The sequence below is a fragment of the Bos javanicus genome, chromosome 10, assembly GCF_032452875.1.
Source record: "Bos javanicus breed banteng chromosome 10, ARS-OSU_banteng_1.0, whole genome shotgun sequence".
Taxonomy (NCBI): domain Eukaryota; kingdom Metazoa; phylum Chordata; class Mammalia; order Artiodactyla; family Bovidae; genus Bos; species Bos javanicus.
Window position 1 is genome coordinate 5665655 of NC_083877.1, and position 27061 is coordinate 5692715.

The window sequence follows — 27061 nt, forward strand, 5'->3', positions numbered from 1 at the left end:
TGAGCGACTGAACTGACCTGAACTGAATGCTAACTAAGTGAAATATGGCAGACAGAGAAAAATGAATATTGTATATTATTGCTTATATATGGAATCTAAAAAATACAACAAACCAGTGAATACAACAAATAAAGAATCAGGCACACAGATACAGAGAACAAACTAGTGGTTTTAAGTTGGGGGAGGGGCAGTATATGGGTGGCAGAGTGGGAGGTATAAACCACTGGGTATAAGACAGGCTCAAGGACGTATTTCAGAAGATAGCATACAGTTATTTTGTTAACAACTGTAAATTGAGTATAGCCTTTAAAAATTGCATTAAAAAAATTAAAAATAAATGAAAGTTGTGACTATTGCCCTAGAACTCATGCCTCTTCTCTACCTCATGCCTGGCTCTTTGAACTGACCAAATCCATCCCAAACCTACAAACCATGCCACCAGCATCCTTCCCATCTGAGCTGCTATATGTGGGGTTTATTCGTTGAGGCTCTATCTAAGAAGAAGCGACCAACATAACCTAATTCCTGACAACTTGGTTCTGTAAGAGGCGGTCTCCACCTGGAGACAGAAGGATGTGGATGCAGGAGTAGCTGTATCACAGAGTGGGAGGCAGGGCACCTCACAGATCGGCACTTATGAGTTGGAGGATGGTTGTCTTATATTCAGGTTATTATGAACCTTGGATATTTCTGTTAAGGGTCAGCAATGGGGCACAAAACCTGTCTTCTTATTTCTCACTTTTTTCTTCTTTTGATAAAAAGGATTCAATTGCAAAAACATGTTGAAAACTCACTAAGAGAAGGTTTAAGACAAGAGGCCATCAGGACGATCTATTAACACATTAAGTCAAAAGGCATACCACTAGAGTTACCTGTCGGAGAAGGCAATGGCACCCCACTCCAGTACTCTTGCCTGGAAAATCCCATGGACGGAGGAGCCTGGTGGGCTGCAGCCCATGGGGTCGCTAGACTCGGACACGACTGAGTGACTTCACTTTCACTTTTCACTTTCATGCATTGGAGGAGGAAATGGCAACCCACTCCAGTGTTCTTGCCTAGAGAATCCCAGGGACAGGAAGCCTGGTGGGCTGCCGTCTATTGGGTCGCACGGAGTCAGACACGACTAAAGCGACGTAGCAACAGCAGCAGCAGCAGCAGCAGTATTACCTGTAATCATGGACTACTTTCCTTGCCGCCTCCAGCTGTTCGTTGGTTAACAGAATGTTCCTGGGATCAGTTACAGTGAAGAAATGTTTGGCTCGTCCAATGAAAGTGCTTTGATCCCATCGAGGTTCCTTGATGTTAATGTTTGGTGGAAGTTCTCCAGACATCTTCCTGGACTGGAGAGGATCAGAAAGACAAGCTGATTTAAGATTTATAATGTTACCATACAATTGGAAACTTTGTAATCACACTAAAGAGTTACAGACACTTCAGTTTGCGAAAATAACTTTGTAATAAATGGCAGAGAACAATTTAAGTCCAAAGCTAAATTTGTTTGCAAATCTCAGTTGATCCTAAACAAATTTCAATAATTTCCCACACAATTGTTTTTAAAAGGACATAGTATTTCATCATCCCTTACTTTTGAAAAGCTATCCTTTAGAAAAAAATTAAAATATGAAAAGTTAGAAATAACATCAACAGTAATCAACTAAAGCTTGAAATTCTTTTTCTGGGTGAAAGAAACATCAAACTACTACTGCATTCTGGTTTACTAAATCTGTTATTCCTACAAGTAGAAGTGACTAATGCAAAAAAAGGGTCAATGCTAAAAATTCTACAATTAAAAAAAGATTCAGATTCATTCAGCCTTATTCAGCATAAAAACCACCAATCAAAAATGAAAAAGTATGCTCTTCAATCTAACAGGGTCATAATGGGAAAAACACATTTTGCCAACCCCATGAATAGTCATAACATGGGAGCATATAATTTTTCTCATAAAGTACGTATTTTCTGGCTAAGAACCCTTACTTTTTTCTAAAGTAACTAATTTCTTTCTCTGAGTAATATATGTTTATTGTTAGAACTGCTCTGTATTGTTGTAATATATGCTTATTGTACTATTTTGAATAATATAAGTTTATGTTAGAAAATAAAGAATACAGAAACAAAATTTACTATAATTTAGCCATTCTGAAATAACTATTGTTGCTCTCTTTGTATATTTCCTTGCAGATATTTTCTATACATATTATCATCTAATTAAAACAAATAACAAAGTTGATTTCATACTTGGTATTTTAATACCCTGACTATTTCTTGCACTTATTTCATAAGCACCCCCTATGGCACTAAATATTCATTTGGGGTATTTAGCAACACCTTCAAAGTTTATGTTATTTTAAAGTAACGCTGTATCACTGTCTACTAATTTTTTCCCTCGTCGCTAGTGACTTCCTTAAACTATACCTCTCTGTACAATATTAGAAGGTCCAAGGATTTGGTCACTATTATGGCTTCAAACCACTGCTTTCTCATACTGGTTTCCTCCTCTTACATTTCTAATATTGGTTCTTCTAGTAGCTTTCTTTTCCAGGTCATTTTTTCATTAAGTTAATTTTCAGTGCTTCACTAGATGGCAGGTGTTTTAAGATGTCAGTCCTGACATTTAAACTTTATTAGAATCTCAAATTAACATGTATCATGGCTCACGGGATCAAAATCAAGCATGTTAGGCCCGCAGATGTGAGGAATGTAGTGTATGTGAAATAGCAGGTCAGTGAGAGTGAGAAAGTAAAAAATTAGCCCTATTATTCTTAAAACAGGCTGAGATGACAAACAGATAAAGTCAGCTGTGAAGTTAACTGGAAACCATATTTCTCCCAGGGGCTTCCCTGGTGGCTCAGACAGTAAAGAATCTGCCTGCAATGTGGGAGACTCAGGTTTGATCCCTGGGTTGGGAAGGTCCCCTGGAGAAGGGAATGTCAACCCACTCTAGTATTCTTGCCTGGAATTTCATGAACAGAGGAGCCTGGTGGGCTACAGTCCATGGGGTTGCAAAGAGTCAGACATGACTAAGCGACTAACACTTCCTTTCATATTTCTCTGAAACTCATAATACAGCTAAAAGGTGTCATAACGACCCCATTTTTTGGGTGACCCCACTTTCTTATCTCACTTGTGGATAAGAAACCTTGTTCTCCATAATCACAGACTGTCAGAAACTTTGTTGTTTGAAATAAAACTTGGAAGAATGAAATATCCCACTTTTGACACAGAAAAGGAGCCTGGATTTCCAGCCCCGGAGGACAGTTTCAGATTAAGGAGTTTCTGGAAACAATATTCCAAATCTTTCTTAACTTTGCTGTTTCCACAGAAACAAGGTCAAGGGGCTACTTCATGGTTCAGAGCTTCACAGCCAGCCCTGCTCTGCTGCTGCTGCTAAGTCACTTTAGTTGTGTCTGACTCTGTGTGACCCCATAGACGGCAGCCCACCAGGCTCCCCCGTCCCGGGGATTCTCCAGGCAAGAGTACTGGAGTAGGGTGCCATGGCCTTCTCCAAGCCCTGCTCTGAGTCAATCATAATATTTCTTCATTAAGCTTCCCTAAATTCCACCATTCTCCAAGATGCTCTCAAAGACCTATCTCTTCCTTTGTTGTTGAGACAGCCCCAGTTCCTCCACTGTTATTTCTCTCACTGAAATACACATGACTTTATTTAACTAAGGTTTGTCCCTGCTAGTTTTGAGCCAGTACTGCTACGATAAAAGAAGTGTCTAAATTTCAAATTAGGGCACCTTTAAGTCATGCATGTTAAGTCCGGATATACGAGGAAACACTTCAAAGAGCTGGGTCACTGTATGAAGAAATGTCCAAATTTCAATAAGACTACATAAGATATATTATCTATAAAACATATAAAAAGTAAAACAGAAACTCCAATTCATGCCCAGGAAAATAGGAATCAGACTTGTGTGCAGGGACTTAGGGCTCTGCTGAGGGACTTTAGTGACCTCTAGGGGAGTGGAGTGCTGTACTCAATATGCCGGCAAGTTTGGAAAACTCAGCAGTGGCCACAGGATTGGAAAAGGTCAGTTTTCACTCCAATCCCAAAGAAAGGCAATGCCAAAGAATTTTCAAACTACTGCACAATTGCACTCATCTCACACACTAGCAAAGTAATACTCAAAATTCTCCAAGCTGAGCTTCAGTAGTATGTGAACTGTGAACTTCTAGATGTTCAAGCTGGATTTAGAAAAGGCAAAGGAACCAGAGATCAAACTGCCAACATCCATTAGATGATCAAAAAAGCAAGAGAGTTCCAGAAAAACATCTACTTCTGCTTTGTTGACTATGCCAAAGCCTTTGACTGTGTGGATAACAACAAACTGTGGAAAATTCTGAAAGAGATGGAAATACGAGACCACCTGACCTGCCTCCTGGAAAATCTGTATGCAGGTCAAAAAGCAACAGTTAGAACTGGACATGGAACAACAGACTGGTTCCAAATAGGGAAAGGAGTACGTCAAGGCTGTATATTGTCACCCTGCTTATTTAACTTATATGCAGAGAACGTCATGCAAAATGCCGGGCTGGATGAAGCACAAGCTGGAATCAAGATTGCTGAAGAAATATCAATAACCTCAGATATGCAGATGACACCATCCTTATGGCAGAAAGCAAAGAAGAACTAAAGAGCTTCTTGATGAAAGTGAAAGAGGAGAGTGAAAAAGTTGGCTTAAAACTCAACATTCAGAAAACTAAGATCACGGCATCTGGTCCCATCATTTCATGGCAAATAGTTGGGGAAACAATGGAAACACTGCCAGGCTTTATTTTCTTGGGCTCCCAAATCACTGCAGATGGTGATTACAGCCATGAAATTAAAAGACACTTGATCCTTGGAAGAAAAGCTATGATCAACTGAGACATTAGATTAAAAAGCAGAGACATTACGTTGCTGACAAAGATCTCTCTAGTCAAACCTATGGTTTTTCCAGTAGTTGTGTATATGTGAGAGTTGGACTATAAAGAAAGATGAGCACTGAAGAATTGATGCTTTTACACTGTGGTGTTGGAGAAGACTCTTGAAAGTCCCTTGGACTGCAAGAGGATCCAATCAGTCCATACTAAAGGAAATCAGTCCTAAATATTCATTGGAAGGACTGATGCTGAAGCTGAAACTCCAACACTTTGGCCACCTGATGCAAAGAACTGACTCATTGGAAAAAACCCTGATGCTGGGAAAGACTTAGGGCAGGAGGAGAAGGGGACCACAGAGGATGAGATGGTTGGATGGCATCACCGACTCAATGGACATGGGTTTGGGTAAACTCTGGGAGTTGGTGATGGACAGGGAGGCCCGGCGTGCTGCAGTCCATGGGGTCGCAAAGAGTTGGACACGACTGAGCGACTGAACGAAACTGAAGGGAGTGGAGGGGATTCATACTCAACCACAGTAGGTCTGCTTTCATCTGCCTTCTACAGCTGTGTTTTATGGCAACGATCTTTTAAAAAGAGGGTTCTACTGCTGGGGGGAAGAAAAGCAAAAAAACAAAAAGTTGAAAATCACTGTAGGAGACAATAAAATGAAGATCTCTGAGATAACTCATAAAGGTACAGAAGGTCTCACGTGTTTTTCACTCCGGCTCCCTGAGGGCGCCTGAACCTGTCTGATCGGTGTGTCTTAAACTGTGTGGTCAAAGCCCTGCTTGGTTTGTTCCCATTTCCAATCCCCTGTCTTGAGCCAATGCTTTCGTAAACTAGATTAAAAATAAATTTTGAAAAAGGCTGGACACAAAAAAGTCCCAATTTTTTATTATTGATCAGCAGATATTAACATAATAGAACTCTAACATGGTTTTATGGAAGTTTCTCAGCACTTTCAATTTCTGTGCTTTTTCCAGTATGGATCTATAACACACAGTTCACACTGGCTTTGCCTCAGGATCATCATTTGAATTTCCACTTATGCATATAGGTCACAGTTTGTTTCTACAGTTATACTTTCTATGCTGTAATAATTACACCAGATAATCTGGTCAAACTCACTCCCATTTCTGAATGGTATAGTTCCTATACTCTACACTGCAGTAGGTCACAGATTAAATACAGAAGAAATTTTTGCCAAGACCAGACTTACAGGTTTCTTCTTTCTTTAAAGTCTAGAAAATTCTGCTACCTTTAGTGTTCACTGACTGGGCACCCACCCTGTGACAGATTCTTGGGGTAAATTAGTGAACAAAGACAAAAATTCCTGCCTTGGTGGAGCTGACGTGGGATGGTGGGAATAGAAGGGGAGCCAGACAGTAAAAACACAAAAGGTAAACCAAGTGTCAAATATACAAGAAGGTAATAGGTGGTTTGGGGAAAAATCAGAATAGGAACCATCATGGGGAGTGTGTTTTGAACCAGGGCGGTCAGGGCAGGCCTCACTGAGAAAATAACAGTGGAGCAAGATGGGAGTGAAGAGATGAAATGAAGCATGCGGGCACTGGGGGAACGGCATGCCAGGGAGAAGGAACAGACACGGCAAAGACCTGAGGCGGATGTCTTCAAAGAACAGCCAGAAGGTGTGCAGCTGGGCTGGAGAGAGGAAGACGGGGACAGGAGATGAGCAGTCTGAGAGGCATGGGGAGCGGGTTAAGTTGGAATAGGATTATTTGGTGTCTGTGCCCACTGTGAGGCCTCTGCATTTTACCCTGAGGGAAACGGGAGTCACTGGTGGGTTCCAGACAGAGGACTAAATGACCTGACTTATAATTTAAAAGGACCTCTCTAGCTGCTGTGTGGAGAATGCAGTGGGGTGATAAGAGCAGACGTAGGAAGAGTCACTGTGAGGCTCCTGCAGACATCCAGAGGAGGGCTGATGTGGAGCAGGTGGCAGCAGGGAGCTGTCAAGAAGCGCTGATGTTCTGGATATGCTGTTGATGGAGCCAACGGGATTTCCTGCTAACTTGGACAGGGGGTGGGACAGAATAAAAAGGCATGACTCCTAAGGTAATCTGGATGGAAGAGGAGCAGATGTTAGGGAGAAAACAGTAAGTTCAGCTTTGGACGAATGAAGTTTGCAATGCCTAGGGGCCTTCTAAGTGGAGATGTCCAGGAGGCAGTTGAAAGGGAGAGTCTGGAGTTCAGAGGAGAGCTTTTGTCTACAGATACTCATCTGGGAGCTATAAGCACAGAGACTACGGAAACTCATGCAATGGGAGATCAACAGGGCCGTGAATGTTAAAAGAGAAGGAACCCAAGGCCTCAGATGTTAAGAGGTTGGGAAAGACTAAGTCACAGCAAAAGAGGCTGCGACAGGGTGACAGTGGGTAGGAGCTCAGCAGGGCGCTGTCCTGGAGGACAGGGGAAGTGAGTCTACCAGTCGGCCCGCTGCCCAAAAGGAACATCCCCCTGGTTGTCTCCACCTTGGGCAGTGAGGAGGTGGAGACAAGTCCCAAAGGTCATCGGGAGAGTGAGAATACTGCAAGCTGGTTATCTTGACAAATTCTAAAAAGGATGAGCAATGGTGGTGGCAAGCAGGGAGTGGCAACACAGCACGTTAGCGGCCCCGCCCTGGGGCACTCTTATTCCTGCAAAGCCCCCAGTACAGACTCCTGTACTCTACTGTACTGGACTCCTGTTGGTGGCTCCTAACCAACAGAACACACTGACATCACCTGAAGAGCTTCTGAAAAAGACAAACACTGTCAGCCTTCTGGAGACTCGGCCCAGGAGGTCTAGCACAGGGCCCAGCAGGTGCTCCTGCAGGCGCTCTGGGCCTGGGCCTCCGGCTCTCCAGGCACCAGGCTGCGCCTCTGTGTGAGGCTGGGAGCTGTCTTCTCACAGCCCTGAGTGGGCTGCTGTGCTCCCCCATGGGTATCTGACACTGATGTCTTCTCATAAAATTGTGTACCAAGTCATCCTTCTTCCCTGTAAAGTCTAATTCTCACTGTCACTATTTCCCCTCTACACTTAATATATATAACAGCAACAACAACAAAAAGTTAATTTAGCTTTCAGAGAATTCTCATTCTTAACGACAAGTTAAAAGTTAAAGTTAAGTTGCTCAGTTGTGTCCGACTCTTTGCAACCCCGTGGACTGTAGCACACCAGGCTCCTCCATCCATGGGATTCTCCAGGCAAGAATACTGGAGTGTGTTGCCATTTCCTTCTCTAGGGGATCTTCCTGACCCAGGGGTTGAACCCAGGTCTCCCACAATGCAACCAACCTCTAATTTGTTAAATATGGGGCAAACTTAAGGTCACGTTATTGAAAACATGATCTGGTTTTATAATACAGTACTTCATAAAAGATGTTCTAATTGGGTAAGAGCTAGAGAAGATCTTAAAAATGATGCCCTCAATGTGCCCATCACACAGGAAACAGAGGGGGAAATAACCGCCCAGGGTGTGCCCCTGGTGCTGGCAGCAGAAGGAAGTGGGCAGAGGCCCAAAGCTGGACGGGACTCTCGGGTGCTGGTCAGCCAGATCATTCTCTTCTCTATTACTCCTTCAGCTATCCCCCGCCCTCAAATCACAGCAGTTAATGTCTTCACAGAACGGCTGTCTTTAAGGCCCTTCTTTTTCCCCTTAAATAAAAGCAGGTCTACTCATACCACGAAGCTCCAAGCTACGCTAACCCTATGGTGCCCACAGTATACAGGAGAAGACGGCTGTGGAGGCCTCACAAAGTCTCTTTTTTTAAGTTGAAGTATAGTTGATTTACAACGTTGCATTAGTTTCTGATGTACAGCAAAGTGACTCAGACAGGTATCAATATATGTATGTATCTGTATATATATTCTTTTTAAGATTCTTTCCCATATAGATTCTTGTAAGATATTGAATACAGTTCCCTGTGCTGTATAGTAAGATCTTGTTGTTTATTTTATATATAGTAGTGTATACAAAGTCTCTTCTTTAACAGGCAAAGGAAAAAGAGACGGATAGGGAAAGGAACTCCAACAGTTTTGGAGTTTCTATTGCATACAAGGAACAGGGCTGTGCACTTGCCTGAGAGTTCAAGCCCCTACTGTGTGCCAGTGGAAGAATATTCTATGTCAGTTTCCACAACACTGTGCTTTAGGCATATTATGCACAACTCACAGAGGAGGAGAGTAAGATTCTCAGAAGTCGCTCGTAGCTATCCAGCAAGGGAGGAAGAAGGCTGGCTTATCATCAGATGCCAGGCCTAGCCTGCCAAAAGCCCAACACTGAAACCTCATGCCACCCACTCTGTATAGACTGTGGCAGGCAGAACCATGGCTCCCCAGAGATGCCTGCCCCCAACCTCCAGACTCTGACTGTGTGACCTTATCTGGCGAAGGGACTTCGCTGGCATAATTAAGTCAAAGCTCTTAAGACTAGGAAACTCCCTTGGACGATTCAGGTGGGCCTGATCACAACAAGGGTCCTTGTGAGAGAAAGAGGAAGGTAGGAGAGTAGAGTCAGAGAAGCAGATGTGACAAGGGACAAGCAGAGCTTGGTGTGAGGCAGGGTCAGGAGCCCAGTGAGGGGCACGGCCTCTGGAAGTTACCAAGAGCAGGGACAGAGAGTCTCCCTTGGAGCCTCCAGAGGCAACACAGTCTAGGCTTCCGACCTCCAGAAAGATAAGCTAATATATGGTTGTTTTAGGGTAAGATTTAGTTGTGTTAAGGTACTACATTTGTAGCAATATGCTAAGTAGCATTAGGCTATAACACTGCACTCTTTTTACTACTTAAAAGGACGTGATTTTGTAAATACATTCATTTAGAAAAAAACTTACAGTCACTAAAGGGGAAAGGTGGGGGTCAGGGGAGGGATAAATTAGGGATTTGTGAGTAATATCTACACATTATATAAAATACATCCAGTGGCTCAGCAGTACAGAATCTGCCTGCAATGCAGGAGATGCAGGACACTGGGGTTCGATCCCCGGGTTGGGAAGATCTCCTGGAGGAGGGCATGACAACCCACTCCAGTATTCTTGCCTGGAGAATCCCATGGGCAGAGGAGCCTGGCGGGCTACAGTCCATAGTGTCAGAAAGAGGTGGACATGACTGAAGCATCTGAGCACACACACACACGCATATACAACAGGCACACGACAAGGACCTATTGTATATATATGTATATGTGTGTGTATATATATACACATACTTGAAGAGTTTTGCTGTACACCTGAAACACACACAACATTTTACATCAACTAAACTTCAGTAACAACAAATAAATAAAACTATTTAAAAAGGATTTTAATACAACTGTGTACTGGTGTAAGACATACCAACTAAACTTGAGAGCTTGTCCCTGCCCCCACCAATTTCAAAACCATAAAGATGAATCAGAAATGCCATATGAACATTCTTACAAAGAAAGCTGATCTCAAGCCAGATAAAATTTTAATTATTAACTATGACTCCCACAATCTAATTGGACAAGCATTTTCTTGCACCAACCTTCAAGCCCAGGAACAGTTTATACTTTTTTCCCACTCTAAATAAAATCAGATCAGATCAGATCAGTCGCTCAGTCATGTCCGACTCTTTGCGATCCCATGAATCGCAGCATGCCAGGCCTCTCTGTCCATCACCAACTCCCAGAGTTCACTGAGACTCACGTCCATCGAGTCAGTGATGCCATCTAGCCATCTCATCCTCTGTCATCCCCTTCTCCTTCTGCCCCCAATCCCTCCCAGCATCAGAGTCTTTTCCAGTGAGTCAACTCTTCACATGAGGTGGCCAAAGTACTGGAGTTTCAGCTTTAGCATCATTCCTTCCAAAGAAATCCCAGGGCTGATCTCCTTCAGAATGGACTGGTTGGATCTCCTTGCAGTCCAAGGGACTCTCAAGAGTCTTCTCCAACACCACAGTTCAAAAGCATCAATTCTTCAGTGCTCAGCCTTCTTCACACTCCAACTCTCACATCCATACATGACCACTGGAAAAACCATAGCCTTGACTAGACAGACCTTTGTTGGCAAAGTAATGTCTCTGCTTTTGAATATGCTATCTAGGTTGGTCATAACTTTCCTTCCAAGGAGTAAGCGTCTTTCAATTTCATGGCTGCAGTCACCATCTGCAGTGATTTTGGAGCCCAGAAAAATAAAGTCTGACACTGTTTCCACTGTTTCTCCATCTATTTCCCATGAAGTGATGGGACCGGATGCCATGATCTTCGTTTTTTGAATGCTGAGCTTTAAGCCAACTTTTTCACTCTCCACTTTCAGTTTCATCAAGAGGCTTTTTAGTTCCTCTTCACTTTCTGCCACAAGGGTATAATGTCATCTGCATAGCTGAGGTTATTGATATTTCTCCCGGCAATCTTGATTCCAGCTTGTGTTTCTTCCAGTCCAATGTTTCTCATGATCTACTCTGCATATAAGTTAAATAAGCAGGGTGAGAATACACAGCCTTGACGAACCAGTCTGTGTTCCATGTCCAGTCCTAATTGTTGCTTCCTGACCTGCATACAGATTTCTCAAGAGGCAGATCAGGTGGTCTGGTATTCCCATCTCTTTCAAAATTTTCCACAGTTTATTGTGATCCACACAGTCAAAGGCTTTGGCATAGTCAATAAAGCAGAAACAGATGTTTTTCTGGAACTCACTTGCTTTTTCCATGATCCAGTGGATGTTGGCAATTCGATCTCTGGTTCCTCTGCCTTTCCTAAAACCAGCTTGAACATCAGGAAGTTCACGGTTCACATATTGCTGAAGCCTGGCCTGGAGAATTTTAAGCATTACTTTACCAGCGTGTGAGATGAGTGCAATTGTGCAGTAGTTTGAGCATTCTTTGGCATTGCCTTTCTTTGGGATTGGAATGAAAACTGACTTTTTCCAGTCCTGTGGCCACTGCTGAGTTTTCCAAATTTGCTGGCATATTGAGTGCAGCACTTTCACAGCATCATCTTTCAGGATTTGGAATAGCTCAACTAAATAAAATAACCAGTTTCTGTAAATAAGAGTCCAGTTTGAAAACAAAACAAATGAAATTTATTTCTTATTTTATACTAAAACTGTGGGACAGTGGACAAGGCACCACTGCCCTGGCTCACTTGTCTCCCCAGCTGTAGACCCAGGAGAAGCTCTGAGCCTCTGCCCGAAGTGCAGGGGGCCAAGGCGGGGGCTCCTGCCCCAGGAGCTGCCTTGGGGGGCAAAGCACCCCATGACCTTGACTGCTATGCAGGGGTCCCTGGGCACAGCAGCTTTCCACCTGCCTCGTTGCTGAAGCTTGGCAGGCCTGGACACCTGGTCCTGCAGCATCGTGGGCGCCCACTGACTGCCAGGGTCTGAGCTTAGGGGTCCTCCGGCCCGCACACCTGGTGCCAGCTTGTGGGCTGGGCCATGGGGCTGCCTGCCCAGGGCACCATCGTGGATAGGAAGTGAAGCCCCCAGTGGTAGTGGTAGGTTTATGGTTGATGGTGTACTTTAAGCATAAAGTCTGGTTTATGCATGAAAAGCATAGCCATACCCCTGCCTGCAGTCCCTGAACCTTCCTCCCTCTCTCCCCCGTCCAGGCTGACTTTGGTCAAAGATCAGACACTTTTCCAGAGCGTTTTGAGCACAGCTGATGATGTGGTTCTCACAGTGCTTCATGACAATGGACGGTGACAACACTAGAGCAAGTGCTTCTCGGGCAGGAATTTACTCAGAGGAGACAGGAAGGCATTTCGCTGGACAGCCTTGTGACGACACTGGGCACCACGAGGATGAGGGGGAAGTGTGTGTGCATGCCGAGTCACTTCAGTCATGGCGGACTCTGTGCCACCCACGGACTGCAGTCCACCAGGTCCCTCTGTCCCTGGGATTCTCCGGGCAAGAAACTGGAGTGGGTTGCCGTGCCCTCCTCCAGGAGATCTTCCCAACTCAGGGATTGAACCAGGGTCTCCTGCATTGCAGGCAGATTCTTTATGGACTAAGCTACGAGGGAAGCCCAGAACAAAATTAATTTGTACATTCAGTATGGACTCCCTGGAGAAAGAAATGGCAACCCACTTCAGCATGCTTGCCTGGAAAACCTCATGGTCGGAGGAGCCTGATAGGTTAGTCCATGGGGTCGCAAAGAGTTGGACACGACTGAGCAACTTAACTGTCACTGTCCCTGTTTGTCAGCATGGGCTGGAGTCCTCTCCTGCACCCCACGCTGGCTTGGCCTTGGATTTGGAAAGACCCAATACACAGTGAACAGACTGAAAAGCAAACACATTCTAATGACTATAGCCTAAATTTCCCCAAACGTACGTACAGACACCCTTCCCATATAGAGCTTGTTTCGGATGGACATTACCCACCTCCACTGAAGTCTTCAACTAACTTATCAACCTTACTGATGACTTCGATATGAATGACTCGTAGGAGATGCTGGTTCGATCCCTGGGTTGGGAAGATCCCCTGGCGGAGGAAATGGCAACCCATTCCAGTATTCTTTCCTGGGAAATCTCATGGACAGAGGAGTCTGGTGGGCCACAGTCCATGGGGTCGCAAAGAGTCAGACATAACTTAGTGAGTAAACCACCATCATCCTATGACTAGCTAAGTTTGGGAAACACTATGTGGTAAAGAATATAAAACTTACGAGTAAACATTAATAACCGAATGCTCTTCCAATCAAGGGAAGGTTTTTATCCTCTTTCTGGGGAAGTATAAATATTTAGATGACTCCATGGCCATCCACACTAGTTGCTGGCTGGGTCCTGTGAGGAAGAGCCCTTACTCTGCGTTCTGGTTCCCTGAGTATCCATCCTGACAACCAACCCGCAGAATGAGAACCGGACTTGAACCACTGCAGTCTGGGTTACAGTCTTGATTCTGTCACTTCTGTTCTAAGCATGTCACTGGGTGACTCACTCTGCCTCTCTGAGCCTCAACTTTCTCATCTTGAAGATGGAGATGAGGGTTGGCTAACACAGAGTTGAAAGGATTATAAAACGGAGGTGTACAGGAGGGCTTTATTGAGCCTTAGTAAATGTGAAGGGGCAGACAAATGTCAGATCGTCACTGACACGCGGTTCTCCATGCACAGACCCTCCTGTCCTCACGTGCTGAAGTCTTGTCCGTAAACACGGTGGCCGCTGGTGTGGTGGGACCCGAGGGGCACAATAGTGCTTGGCTGCCTGAACTGCCTGAGGATGACCAGAAACACCTGAGAAAAACACTTTTCTCCTAAGATAAGCTTTATTTCAAAATTCGAGTTACATGCCAAGAAAACGCTTAACTATTGTGAAAAAAAAAAAAGAAGAATTTACTTCACAGAAAACAAATTATCAGGAAATGTGCTCTCCCAAGGACTTGGGAAAAGACCTTTAACCTTGGACAAAGATTAACAATGATAATTATTAAACTGGAAGCTTACTGTTAGTTAAGATAACTGCATTTGAAAAAGCTGGGAAGGAATCTGGTTGCCCTTGGTTTACTTGGTTAGGGCCAGAAAGTGCGACATACCCTATCCCAGTCCCCGGGGCGGGATGTGGCTGAGAGCCCACTGTGTGCCAGATACCGGGCTTTCCACATGTTACTAGACAGCTAAATTCTCACTTCAGCTCTCTAAGAAATTTCCCCCTATTTTGTAAAGCTACTCAGCGAAACCAAGTGTCATGCCCAAGATGGCATTTCTACCTGATTTTATATCCTGCTTGGCTTCCCTGGTGGCTCAGATGGTAAAGAATCTGCCAGCAATGCAGGAGACCCAGGCTGGATCCCTGGGCTGGGAAGACCCCCTGGAGGAAGAAGACATGGCAGCCCGCTCCAGTGTTCCTGCCTGGAGAATTCCATGGACAGAGGAGCCTGGTGGGCTACAGTCCACGGGGCTGCAGTCGGACACGACTGAGCAACTAACACTTTCTTTCACTCCGGACCCTTGTGAGGCCAAAAGTGATGTGAATGGCAACAGCAATAACATTTATTCAAGGAGCACATTTCCTAATTTGGCTTTGAGATGGTCATTAGCACACAGCATTCCTTTGTTACGGGTGTGGCCACTCAGGATATCAGTTTATAGAACACTAAATTGAATCCTGTGCTGAGAAGCAGATTCTTTCGAATCCCAGCATGACCTTCTGTTGCATACCTTCCTCTGTTTCAGGGACATGTCTGCATGAAGACAGAGGGCCTGTGTAGAATCAAGAAGCCATGGGGGAATGACTGCCGTCTGTCTGTCTCCCTGCCAGCATTCCTGCCCCCCACCTCCCAGTTCACAGGGAAGATCCCATTCTTAGCTGAACTTTCAAACACACAGGTGACAATATAATCATTGTTTATATTTCGATGGTCCTCAAGATCACCTTTGAGTTTCTTAATCAATTTCTTATGATGAGTGAAGTTCTTATCCATTAAAAAAAAAAAAAAAATCCTACTGGTTTATACTAGAGACAGTGGTGTCAGCCTGTGAAAATAATAAAATACTCCCAAACTCTAGCACTTTGGACATACCAAGTTGCATATTTTACCACCTACTTTAAAAAATCAAGTCACAGATTATATATATTGTCTATTTCACAAAGTAATAGTTAACCAAAAACTTGATAACTTTAAACTTTGTATAATTAACTGAGTGTAGGTTTGATTTCTATTCTGACAATAAGTTCTCAAGTCGAGGCCTTCTTCAGCCTTTAAAAAATGACTGCCTGCTTACCTTTAACCTCAAACAAAAGGTTCTTCCATTCACTATCATACTCCAATCGAGTGCACCTAAGCACTGCTTGCTTAATAGGTTAGAGGCTATTCTTCATTCCAAGGCATCAGATAACTGAGGAGCTGTATGACGCATCTGTTCCAAGGGTCACGGATGCTCCAGCTGCCCTCTGGGCTTCCTTCTATACCCATCCACATGGGATTTTGTAAAACTTCTGCAGACTATTAAAAGCGTTCTAAATATTTTCCTGATTCTGAATTATAGCTACAGCTTTTTCTCTGACAACCGCAACTCAGGTATCAACACTTTCCTGAAAGTCCATGGGACTTTAAATGCTTGCACACTCAGCTGAACCCTTGAATACAGACTTAGAACAATTATATGAGAGCTGGAGAGAAACTGATATACCCACCTCTCCAAACACCATCATTTTTTACAAACCAGACACCCACAGTCCTCAGGGGAGAAAGGAGCTGCTTGAGGTCCCAGAACCTCCTGGTGGAGCCTCATTGTCCCAGATTCCCTCTCATCTTATATGCCTCTTATATGGCAAGTCAATCTTACATGGCAAGTCCAAGTTCAGCACCACAAGAGTGGCAAAGCTTCCTTATTCACTTGTATATCCATCTCACACCTATTACAAGGCCTGAAACATAGAAGCAGCTCAACAAACTGGGGATGGGCACAGGAAGAGAAAAGCTAGAGGCATGCAAGGAAAAAATCTAGACAATGAGGCAGAAGAGAGATTACAAGTTTGAGATAAGTACAAACAAAATGCCATGGGGGTTCAGAAGGCAGTGGCTCATGGACTGATTCAGTGTCCAAGCTCTGAAGTCACCCATGCTAAGCTTTTTTTTCCCATGCTAAGCTTTTTCATTCAGGCACTCAACAGATATTCAGTGAGGGTCTACCTGGTGCAGAGAACAGACAGATGAGCAAGAAAAACAGAGGTCCTGACCACAAGCAGAGAATCAAACAAGAAAGCCAATAGTTCGTTTCAACTGGTGACAAATTCTCTTATGGAAAAACCAAATGTCAAACAAGACAGCCAAGTTTGGAAACTGTCTTTGAGGAAGTAACGTTTAAGCTGAGACTACAGAGGACCCACTGTGTGACCTTAGGCAGGATGCACAACCTCTCTGAGATCCAGTTTCCTTTCTCATCTGGATTAGGAAGGCAAGGCCAAGTACCTCATGGGGCTGCAGGAATGTAATGTAAAAATGCATGGACCTGGATCACCTGCACACACTTAGTAGACACTGTGGCTACTGTCATTCTCAGAAGGTTAGAGACCCGTGACAAGTGCGAAAGCTCAGGAGGTCAGCACTGAGATGGAAGCTCTGAGAGGACCACCGCTGTTTCCGTCACCTGCCGGTCTCTTCCCTAATAGATGGCTCGTTCCAGGGTTGGAGCCCCGCTCTGCGCCAGGAGCCAGGAGCTGGGGACGCGGGGGTCGGTGTCACCGGCCACCTGCACTCGCCCGCACCCGTCCCCGCGGCAGCCATCTTGGTGCCCTCCCCGCGGCGGGTTTCGGCACGCGGCCCCGAGGACGGCGTGGCAGGGCGCGTGCAGGCGTGGATGCATGAACCCCCTTCCGTGCCGGGGGACCCGCTCCACCGCAGGGCTCCGGGCGGAGCTCGCGGGAGGTCAGGTTGCCGGAGGTGGGGAGCTCAGGCAGCGGGACGGCAGGTGGGGTTTCCAAGGTGCAGGGACCCCCTGGCCCGGGGAGTCCCGGGCAGGCCGAGGGGGTTTTTGATTTCCCAGCCGGGATGTGGGGGGGTCGCCCAGTAGCCGCCCGCGGGCGCGAGCCCCAGCTCCAGCCCGCGCCCGTCCGCCCGGCTCCCTGCGCGTTTCCCACCCACTGCACCCAGGCCCGCAACTCACCGCTACTCACTGGCTACAGCCGGCGCAGCTCTCAGACAGAATCTGCTCGGCGCCGCCTCCGCCGCCACCGGAAACGCTTCTCCCGCCACGGCGGCCCCGCGCGTCGCCGTCGCCGCCTCCCGGAGCGCGCCCTCGGAGCGCGTCCCCGTGCGCAGCCACGAGGCCAGGAGGCCCGGACGCACCCTCGCTGTCACTGCGCTCTGGGCGCAGCCTCCGCCTGATCCGGGAGCGGAACCGCTGTGCCCGCGCGTTTGCTTCTGAGTCCATCAGAAACTCCCAAGTTCATCCTCGCGGCGGTGCGAGGCTCTGCTCAGGCCGGTGCCTCCGCTTCCATTTTGGTTTCCAGGAGACCGCCTCCTTTACTTGATCATTTCCCGGTTACCAGCATCTTCTTGCTCATCTTCTCACTCACTCATCTTCTCATTCAGTTGGTAAAGAATCCGCCTGCAATGCACGAGACCCCGCTTGGATTCTTGGATCCGGAAGATCCTCTGGAGAAGGGATACGCTACCCACTCCAGTATTCTTGGGCTTCCCTTGTGGCTCAGCGGGTAAAGAATCTACCCGCAATGCGGGAGACCTGGGTTCAGTCCCTGGGTTGGGAAGATCCCCTGGAGAAGGGAAATGCTACCCACTCCGCCCCCTTTAGTTGATCATTTCCCAGTTACCAGCATCGTCTCAGTCACATTCATTTAAGCCACTGTTTCCCAAAGTGTGGAATCTGACACGGAGGCGACAAAGCGATTTGCCCTGATGCCAGGGCCATGACCTGATTTATGTCTTCACAAAACTCACCCCGCTGCTGTGGAGGAGGTGACGTGGAGGCAGAGAGGCGGTAGGCAGGCGACTTTGGCTAATCAGGGGAGAGATGATCGTGGCTTGGACCAAGTTGGTTATTGGTGAGAATTACTGGATTCTGGGTATATTTTGGAGGCAGATGAAATCTAATAAATGGTGAATTTACATTATTTAGAGGATAGGAAGATTCCATTTTTAAAGTCGTAAATTCTCCCCCAAATCAGCCTAAAAATTGAATGCACTTCCAAACAAAATTCTGACTACTCTAGTGCATATAAGGGTGTGGCGTATAACTTGACAAGGTGACGGTAAAAATGAATATGGAAAAATAAAAAGCCAGAAATAGCCAAAGCAAGTTTGAAGAAAAAGAGCAAGGTGGAGTAGCTTGTCCTGTGAACACAGAAGGTTGTGTGTTTGCGCAGGCGTCAACAAATAGTGGGCCAAATAGAGGTACCAGACATCAGCCCTGCGCATAGAGAAACCTGCTGCTAGCTGCATCCCAGGTGAAGGCGAGCCAGTGTCTGGGCTTCCCTGTGGCTCAGTTGGTAAAGAATCCGCCTGCAATGCAGCAGGGCCCGGTTCAGTTTCTGGGTGGGCAAGATCCTCTGGAGAAGGGATAGGCTACCCACTCCAGTCTTCTGGCCTGGAGAATTCATTCCATGGACGTATAGTCCATGGGGTCGCAAAGAGTCGGACAGGACTGAGCGATTTTCACTTTCAGGTGAAGGGGAAGGTTAAATATCCATTAAATGATGCTGAGGCAATTGAATCCCTACCTTAAACCATCTATGAAAGTGAGCTCCACACAGTTCAAAGACCCAAATATGAAAAACAAAACTCCCAGAGTTTTAGAAGACGATATAGGAGGGTGCCTTTATGACCCGGAAATAAAGGGGGCATGCTTAAATAAACACGAAATAGATGGACTATTGGCTTCTCAGGTGGTATAGTGGTAAAGAATCCACCTGCAATGCGGGAGATGTGGATTTGATCCCTGGATCTGGAAGATCCCCTGGAGGAGGAAATGGCAAACCAATCCAGCATGCTTGCCTGGCTAATCCCATGGACAGAGAAGCCTGGCAGGCTACATACAGTTCATAGCTTCTCAAAGGGTCAGACATGACTGAGTGACTGAGCATACATGCATGAATGGAATATTAAGGGAAGATTAAAAAGTTAAACCTCATTAAACAATTCATGTAGTCCATAATAAAAGGGAAAGAGTTTGTTTACAGCCTGGCAGGAAGTTGTTTTCAATACATGGATCTGACAAAGAATACATATGGAAACAATATTTTAAAAGATTTACAAATTAAGAGAAAGAAAGAGAAGCTATCCAATAGAAACACATACAGAAAACTATGAAACATGCCATTCATGGCGAAGGAAAAACAAACGACCCTAATACCCAAGGAAAGATATTCAACCTGGCTAGCGATTTGGTAACTCATAATTCCTAGGAACGTTTAACCAGTTTCTTTTCTTTACTACATATTGTGCCGATTGTTAGGCTTAAAAAGATTTTAAAAAATTCCTCCCTAAAATAACTTAGTGTCAAGGAGATAAATATGTAAACAAGTAGTTACAATAAATGATTATAACTCAGTATAAACACTGTCACAGTGTAATATGGGCTGTGAAAGTAAGTGCTATGAGCACATGGGGGGGATGCTTACCTCTGGGGCAGAATGGGGATGAGAGAGAGGGCTGGTAGATACAAAGTTTATCTGTTATCTTTTGCCACATTGATGCTGCGACAGAACCACAAAAACCTCGAGTGTACACTCATAAACATTTATTTTTGTTCCTGCATCTGTAGGTTGGCTGGCACTTCTGCCAATCAAAGCTGGGCTCTGCAAAACTTACTCAATTGGTGGCTCTGCGGGTCTTGGCAGGACTTTCTCACTAGTACAAGAGGACTGACTGGGCTCTGTTCCAAGTCTCTTTCTTCCAGCAATTCAAGGTTGCTTTCACTTCTACTTTATCCTGTTGGTCAAAGTAAGTCACACAACCAGCGAAGATTCTTTATCTCTTAATGGGAGAAGATGTATAGTGACTATAAATAGCTATGATATATAGACAAGTGAAAACTGGGGGACATTTTTCAAAAATTCTTTCTTGGGTGTATTTTACCTTCTCAGCATCCCAATTTCTTTTGGGGAGCTCCCAACACTCACTTCATTTGATCCAGGTCAGATCATCAGTCATGGAATTTATCTTCTCTTGCCTACCACTGTCATGGGTATGTAACACAAGCTTGGGCAACCAGAATCTTGCCCTGAGTTTATATGTAGACACTGGGGAAAAGAGCAGTCACCTCCCTCCGCTGGCCCTCCTGGAGTTGCTAAGCTGGAAGAATACGGATTGGGGGCTGCCAGGGCTGCTGCTTTTGCCCATTGGCAGAATTGAAACTAAGCTGAAAGATTCAAGAGAGACAGTTCAGATGATATCATTGCAGGCCCTGGGCTCACTCAGTAGTGAAGCTTAACCTACTTCCTGGGCTTCTAGTTATAGGAGTCCATATATCAACCCACAAGCACATTTTTTTTTTTTAAGTCATAAGTTCTTTTGAGTTAAAGTTCTATCTCTGCTGACTGGTAGGTGCACAGAAGTGGTGACTTTGAGCTGAATAAAACCAAATTTGAAAAATCAAAGAAAAGAAGGCAGATGACAGAAGAAGAAATAAGCTAAGGTTTAAAGAATAAAAAATAGGTGTCCACATGTGTTCCTACCATTGTTTTACATAAACATTTTTCAGAAACAGCGTCCAGAGAAGTTAAACTAGTATTTTTCAGCTTTGATGACAAGGATGTTGACAAGGGCTTGGGGATTCTTGCTGGGCTTGCATTGACAAAGATTGCAAAACCCTGACATTTTAATATGGACTTTGAACTGTTCAGGGCATGGCAAAAACAAAACAATGCTTAAGTCAGCAAAGATAGGGGGACATTTCTGAGCACAGTATAAGTTCCATGAGCTGAGCAAAGATCTTGCAGAATATATCACAAGATGAAAGTTTCCTCATTGTAGAACAGGGAATTCAGTGAGACTTAATATTTAAATGAAAACCTTAAGTTCCAGACTCTCTTCAGTTCAGTTGTTCAGTCATGTCCGACTCTGCGACCCCATGAATCGCAGCACGCCAGGCCTCCCTGTCCATCACCAACTCCCGGAGTTAACTCAGACTCACGTCGATCGAGTCAGTGATGCCATCCAGCCATCTCAGCCTCTGTCGTCCCCTTCTCCTCCTGCCCTCAATCCCTCCCAGCATCAGAGTCTTTTCCAATGAGTCAACTCTTCGCATGAGGTGGCCAAAGTGCTGGAGTTTCAGCTTTAGCAACATTCCTTCCAAAGAAATCTCAGGGCTGATCTCCTTCAGAATGGACTGGTTGGATCTCCTTGCAGTCCAAGGGACTCTCAAGAGTCTTCTCCAACACCACACTTCAAAAGCATCAGTTCTTCGGCACTCAGCCTTCTTCACAGTCCAACTCTCACATCCATACATGACCACGGGAAAAACCATAGACGGACATTTGTTGGCAAAAGTAATGTCTCTGCTTTTGAATATGCTATCTAGGTTGGTCATAACTTTCCTTCCAAGGAGTAAGTGTCTTTCAATTTCATGGCTGCAGTCACCATCTGCAGTGATTTTGGAGCCCAGAAAAATGAAGTCTGCCACTGTTTCCACTGTTTCCCCATCTATTTCCCATGAAGTGGTGGGACCGGATGCCATGATCTTCGTTTTCTGAATGCTGAGCTTTAAGCCAACTTTTTCACTCTCCTCTTTCACTTTCATCAAGAGGCTTTTGAGTTCCTCTTCACTTTCTGTCACAAGGGTGGTGTCATCTGCATATCTGAGGTTATTGATATTTCTCCCGGCAATCTTGATTCCAGCTTGTGTTTCTTCCAGTCCAGCGTTTCTCATGATGTACTCTGCATATAAGTTAAATAAGCAGGGTGACAATATACAGCCTTGACGAACTCCTTTTCCTATTTGGAACCAGTCGTTGTTCCATGTCCAGTTCTAACTGTTGCTTCCTGACCTGCATACAGATTTCTTAAGAGGCAGATCAGGTGGTCTGGTATTCCCATCTCTTTCAGAATTTTCCACAGTTTATTGTGATCCACACAGTCAAAGGCTTTGGCATAGTCAATAAAGCAGAAATAGATGTTTTTCTGGAACTCTCTTGCTTTTTCCATGATCCAGCAGATGTTGGCAATTTGATCTCTGGTTCCTCTGCCTTTTCTAAAACCAGCTTGAACATCAGGAAGTTCACAGTTCACGTATTGCTGAAGCCTGGCTTGGAGAATTTTGAGCATTACTTTACTAGCATGTGAGATGATTGCAATTGTGTGGTAGTTTGAGCATTGTTTGACATTGCCTTTCTTTGGGATTGGAATGAAAACTGAGCTTTTCCAGTCCTGTAGTCCTGCACTGTAGGCAGATGCTTTACTGTCTGAGCCACCAGGGCCAGACTCTCTTAGCAAAGTTATTTATGATGATAAGAGGAAATACATAACCATGAGTTTGTAGAGGTATGCAAAAGTTCGTGTAAGTACTCCCTGCTGTTCCCCAGCACTCTCCCTGAGAGAGTTTTAGTATGTTTTCTCCCAGAATTTTCTTTTATTTTCTGGCCTAATCAAACTCTTCATCCTGAGCCTAACAGAAGGAGGGACATAGGGGTATAACAGTCATGGACTATCCACTGTGAGCTGGGCTTATAGTAGTCACTTTCACAAACATCTTCTTTAGTCCTTAGCGAAACTCTGAGAGGTTAACTACTTGTGTTAGTCAGGGTTCACTGAGATAATAGAACCAATAGGGTATGTTTCTATCTTTACAGTTAGCTAGCTACCCATCCATCCATCCTCTATCTATCTATCTGTCTAGAGAGTTTTGGTAAGGAGTTTTCTCAATGATTGTGGGGGCTTGCAGGCCTGAAATTTAAAGGACAGACCAGCAGGCTGAAAACTCCCATTGATGCTTCAGTTTTGAGTAGCTGAACGTCTCTGGGAAAATCATTCCTTGCTCTTAAGGCCATCAACTGCTTAGGTGAGGCCCACCCACATTATGGAGGACAGTCTTCTTTATGCAAACTCAACTGATTGCAGATGTTAACCATATCTACAAAATACCTTCACAACAGCACCCAGATTAGTGCTTAATTGAATAACTGGGTTTCTAAACAAGCCTGGCTGATGCATAAAACTAACCATCACATTATCCTTCCCCTGACTTTATATCTCTCCTCACTGTTGCTTCTAACAATCCATCCCCTGATCTTTTGAAATGTGGATAAGATCAATTCATCCTCTGCTTTAAAATCCTCAATGGCTACCAGCTACACTTACAATTAAATTCGAACATTCCATCATGAGCTACGGACTTGCATGATCTGTCCTGTCCCATTGCTGCAATTTCATATTAATATCACCAAATTTCCTGACTTCTGAACAGGCCAACTTATTCCCACCTCAGGCCCTTTGCATATGCTGTTCCAGCTGCCTGGAATGCTTTCAGGTCAAATATCACGTCCTCAGAGAGGCCTTCCTTGACCCTCCCACTCCCACTGGAGTTCAACACTCTTTTATTTCTGTTACTGCACTGTTGCTATCCAAAACCACTGTGTTTACTTATCTGTTGACCTGTTTCTTCTCTATCTCTTGCACTAGAACGTTCCATCACAAGGGCAGGGATTCTGTCTACCCGCCACTGTATTCTCAGGTCCTTGAATGATGCCTGCTGCAATTACCACCCCCCCCCCACTCAAATCACAGCACAGCAGCACCGTGGTGAGGGCCCTGCAGCCACCACCCCTGGATGTCGGACACTACAGCTTACACAAGAGTCACTTCTGCTCCTGGAATTGCTCATTGCAGCCACTGCTGGAAACGATTCTCCATGGTACTGGGCGTGTCAATCTGATCGGCTGAGCTGAGGTCACCTGCCAGTGCGACATCAAGACTTCTCTGTAGAGGCATGGTCTCTGCCTCACACTCAAGCAAAGAGGATGCATTGAATCATCCAGAAAGTCCCCTCAGGCTGTTTCTCAGTCAACATACTCCTTGATTTCTCCAGGGGTAACACCTTGGGACTTCCCAGACGGCTGAGTGATAAAGAATCCTCCTGCAATACAGGTGATGTGGGTTCAATCCCTGGATTGATCCCCTGGAAGAGGATATGGCAACCCAGTACAGTATGGCTGCCAGGATGATCCCATGGACAGAGGCGCCTTGTAGTTTACCGTACATGGGGTCGCAGAGAGTCGGACACGACTGAGCGGCTACACGAGCACGCACAAACACTATCTTGACTTTAATCAACTCTCTTCGATGATGTCTAGTGCTAACTTCTAATTAGTTTTATCTGTTCTGGAACTTTATCTAAATGACGTCATACAATATGTGCTTTTTTGAGTGTGTGTCTGGTTTCTTTCACTTAGCCTGTTTTTGAGATGTATCTGTGTGGTTGGATGTAGTTGTACTCTGTCTTCTCTAGTTGTGTAGAATTCTGCTTCATAGGAATAGACCACATATTTTGTGTCCATTTCCAAATGATGAACATTTACAGTGTTTCCAGTTTTTGGTTATTATGACTAAAGCAGCTGCAGTACTCAAGTATAATCTTTTCGTGGATAAAAGAGCAGGGGGGATTGTTCTGTTTTGCATTTAGTTTGCAATGTTTGGGGCATGTGTTTTCACCTAATTTCTGCCTCTAGAGCAATTTTTCCAAGATCTGAAATCATATCACTCCCCACCGGAAAACTGATTCTTGCCTCCAGATAAAGTCTTGATATGGCATTCAAGACTTGTTGATACTGACCTTAACTTCCAATTAACTTTATCTCTGACCTTTTACCCTGATACAAGAATATTGATCAACTCACTGTTTCCAGAAAGTTCAATTCAGTTCAGTCTCTCAGTCGTGTCTGACTCTTTGCGACCCCATGGGCTGCAGCACACCAGGCTTCCCTGTTCATCACAAACTCCTGGAAGTTGCTCAAACTTATGTCCATCGAGCTGGTTATGCCATCTAACCATCTCATTCTCTGTCGTCCCCTTCTCCTCCTGCCTTCAATCTTTCCCAGCATCAGGGTCTTTTCCAATGAGTCAGTTCTTCGAATCAGGTGGCCAAAGTATTGGAGCTTCAGCTTCAGCATCAGTCCTTCCAATGAATAGTCAGGACTGATTTCCTTTAGGATGGACTGGTTGGATCTCCTTTGCTGTCCAGGGGACTTTCAGGTCTTCTCCAACACCAAAAGCATCAATTCTTCGGCATTCAGCTTTATACCATTCTTTATGGTGCAACTCTCACATCCATCCATAACTTCTGGAAAAAACATAGCTTTGACTATATGGACCTTTGTCGGTAAAATAATGTCTCTGCTTTTTAATATGTTGTCTAGGTTGGTCATAGCTTTTCGTCCAAGGAGCAAGCATCTTTTGATTTCAAGGCTGCAGTCACCATCTGCAGTGATTTTGGAGCCCCCCAAAATAAAGCCTGTCACTGTTTCCATTGTTTCCCCAGCTATTTGCCATGAAGTGATGGGACCGGATGCTGCAATCTTAGTTTTTTGAATGCTGAGTTTTAAGCCGGCTTTTTCACTCTCCTCTTTCACTTTCATCAAGAGGCTGTTTAGTTCCTCTTCACTTTCTGCCATAAGGGTGGTGTCATCTGCGTATCTGAGGTTATTGATATTTCTCCCGGCAGTCTTGATTCAGCTTGCGCTTCATCCTCTCCGGCATTTCTCATGATATACTCTGTAACAGGTTGTTTTCTTCCTGTTTGTCTTTGTTCAGATTTTGGTCTGGAATGCCTTTCCCAGAGAGTCTTGATTCCTGGACAAAATGATACACATCCCTCAAAGCCCAGTTGAAAGACACCTCCTCCAGGAAGCTGTCCTTCAGTTTGCCAGGCACTTTATTGTACTTCCATTGGGTGTATACTTTGGTATTAATTTTGTTAGAGCACTTACTTCTTCACAGTTCTCTGATTGTGGTCTGTCCCTTCTTCTTGTCTGCGAGCTCTGAAAGGCAGAGAAGGAGGTTCTGAGCAGTGAAGTGGTGTACCTAATGATACCTCACAGCTTCTGTGTCTCCAGGTCTGCCTGATTCCAGGTTAAATGCTCTTAACACCATAAGACTTGGTGGAACGCATGCTAATCACCATGTGCAAGGTTAATGGAGACCAGAAGCTGGAGCTCCAAGGGCCTGGGGGTCCTGATCTCGGTGAGACCAGCAGAGAGCCTGGAACTGGGCCAAGTGGTCGGGACAAAGCCACCAGAGAGGTTGCCATGGGAACCTGAGGGGCCACATCTTCTGATTTGTTTCAAGAGACACCAGAAATCCACAAAAGAGCCAGAATTTCTTAATTTTTGAATGTTAGTAAGGTATTGTTTTAAATACAAAGACAAGATCTGTGGGCTGCATTCAGGCCTTTTTACACTCATTTGCTTCTTGTACATCCACTTTTGTCATGCAAAATCTGCATCCTGGTCATTCTTACTTTGGAAAGTTAAAAATAGGAGTGATAAATTACTGCTTGTAGCCCAGACAGAGATTCACCTGGAAACCAAGTCAAATGTCCTAGGTTTCTGAGGTCCCGTTTGTTTGTTAGTTTTCTTGCTGTGTTTGTTGATATCATCCGATGAAGCCCCATTGAGGGTACTATAGCCACTGAGGTGTTAGATACAGTCCGCCTGCCAGAAAGACAGTCAGGGCCCACGCAGGGCCAGGTGGTCTCAGCAGCAGACACACAGCCCAGGGGGAGGACATACGTGTCAGGGAAGGGTTCCGGGTAGAGGCAACAGATTTAAGGGACAAGCAAGAGAA

The 27061-nt window shown here is 45.0% G+C and overlaps 1 protein-coding gene across 2 annotated transcripts in view; it reads right to left on the reverse strand.

Moving 5' to 3' along the window:
- Positions 1–17771, reverse strand: part of SFXN1 (sideroflexin 1) — a 62132-nt gene extending 44361 nt beyond the window's left edge. Inside the window, exons 1-2 of one of the 2 annotated variants that reach the window (XM_061429983.1) lie at positions 17433–17771; positions 1168–1340 (exon numbers count right to left, since the gene is read on the reverse strand). In XM_061429983.1, coding sequence (XP_061285967.1) covers positions 1168–1331 — 164 coding nt within the window. In that variant the 5' untranslated portion in view covers positions 1332–1340; positions 17433–17771. The remainder of the gene's footprint in view (positions 1–1167; positions 1341–17432) is intronic. The other variant, XM_061429984.1, reaches the window with a different exon arrangement.
- Between the last annotated feature and the right edge of the window lie 9290 nt (positions 17772–27061).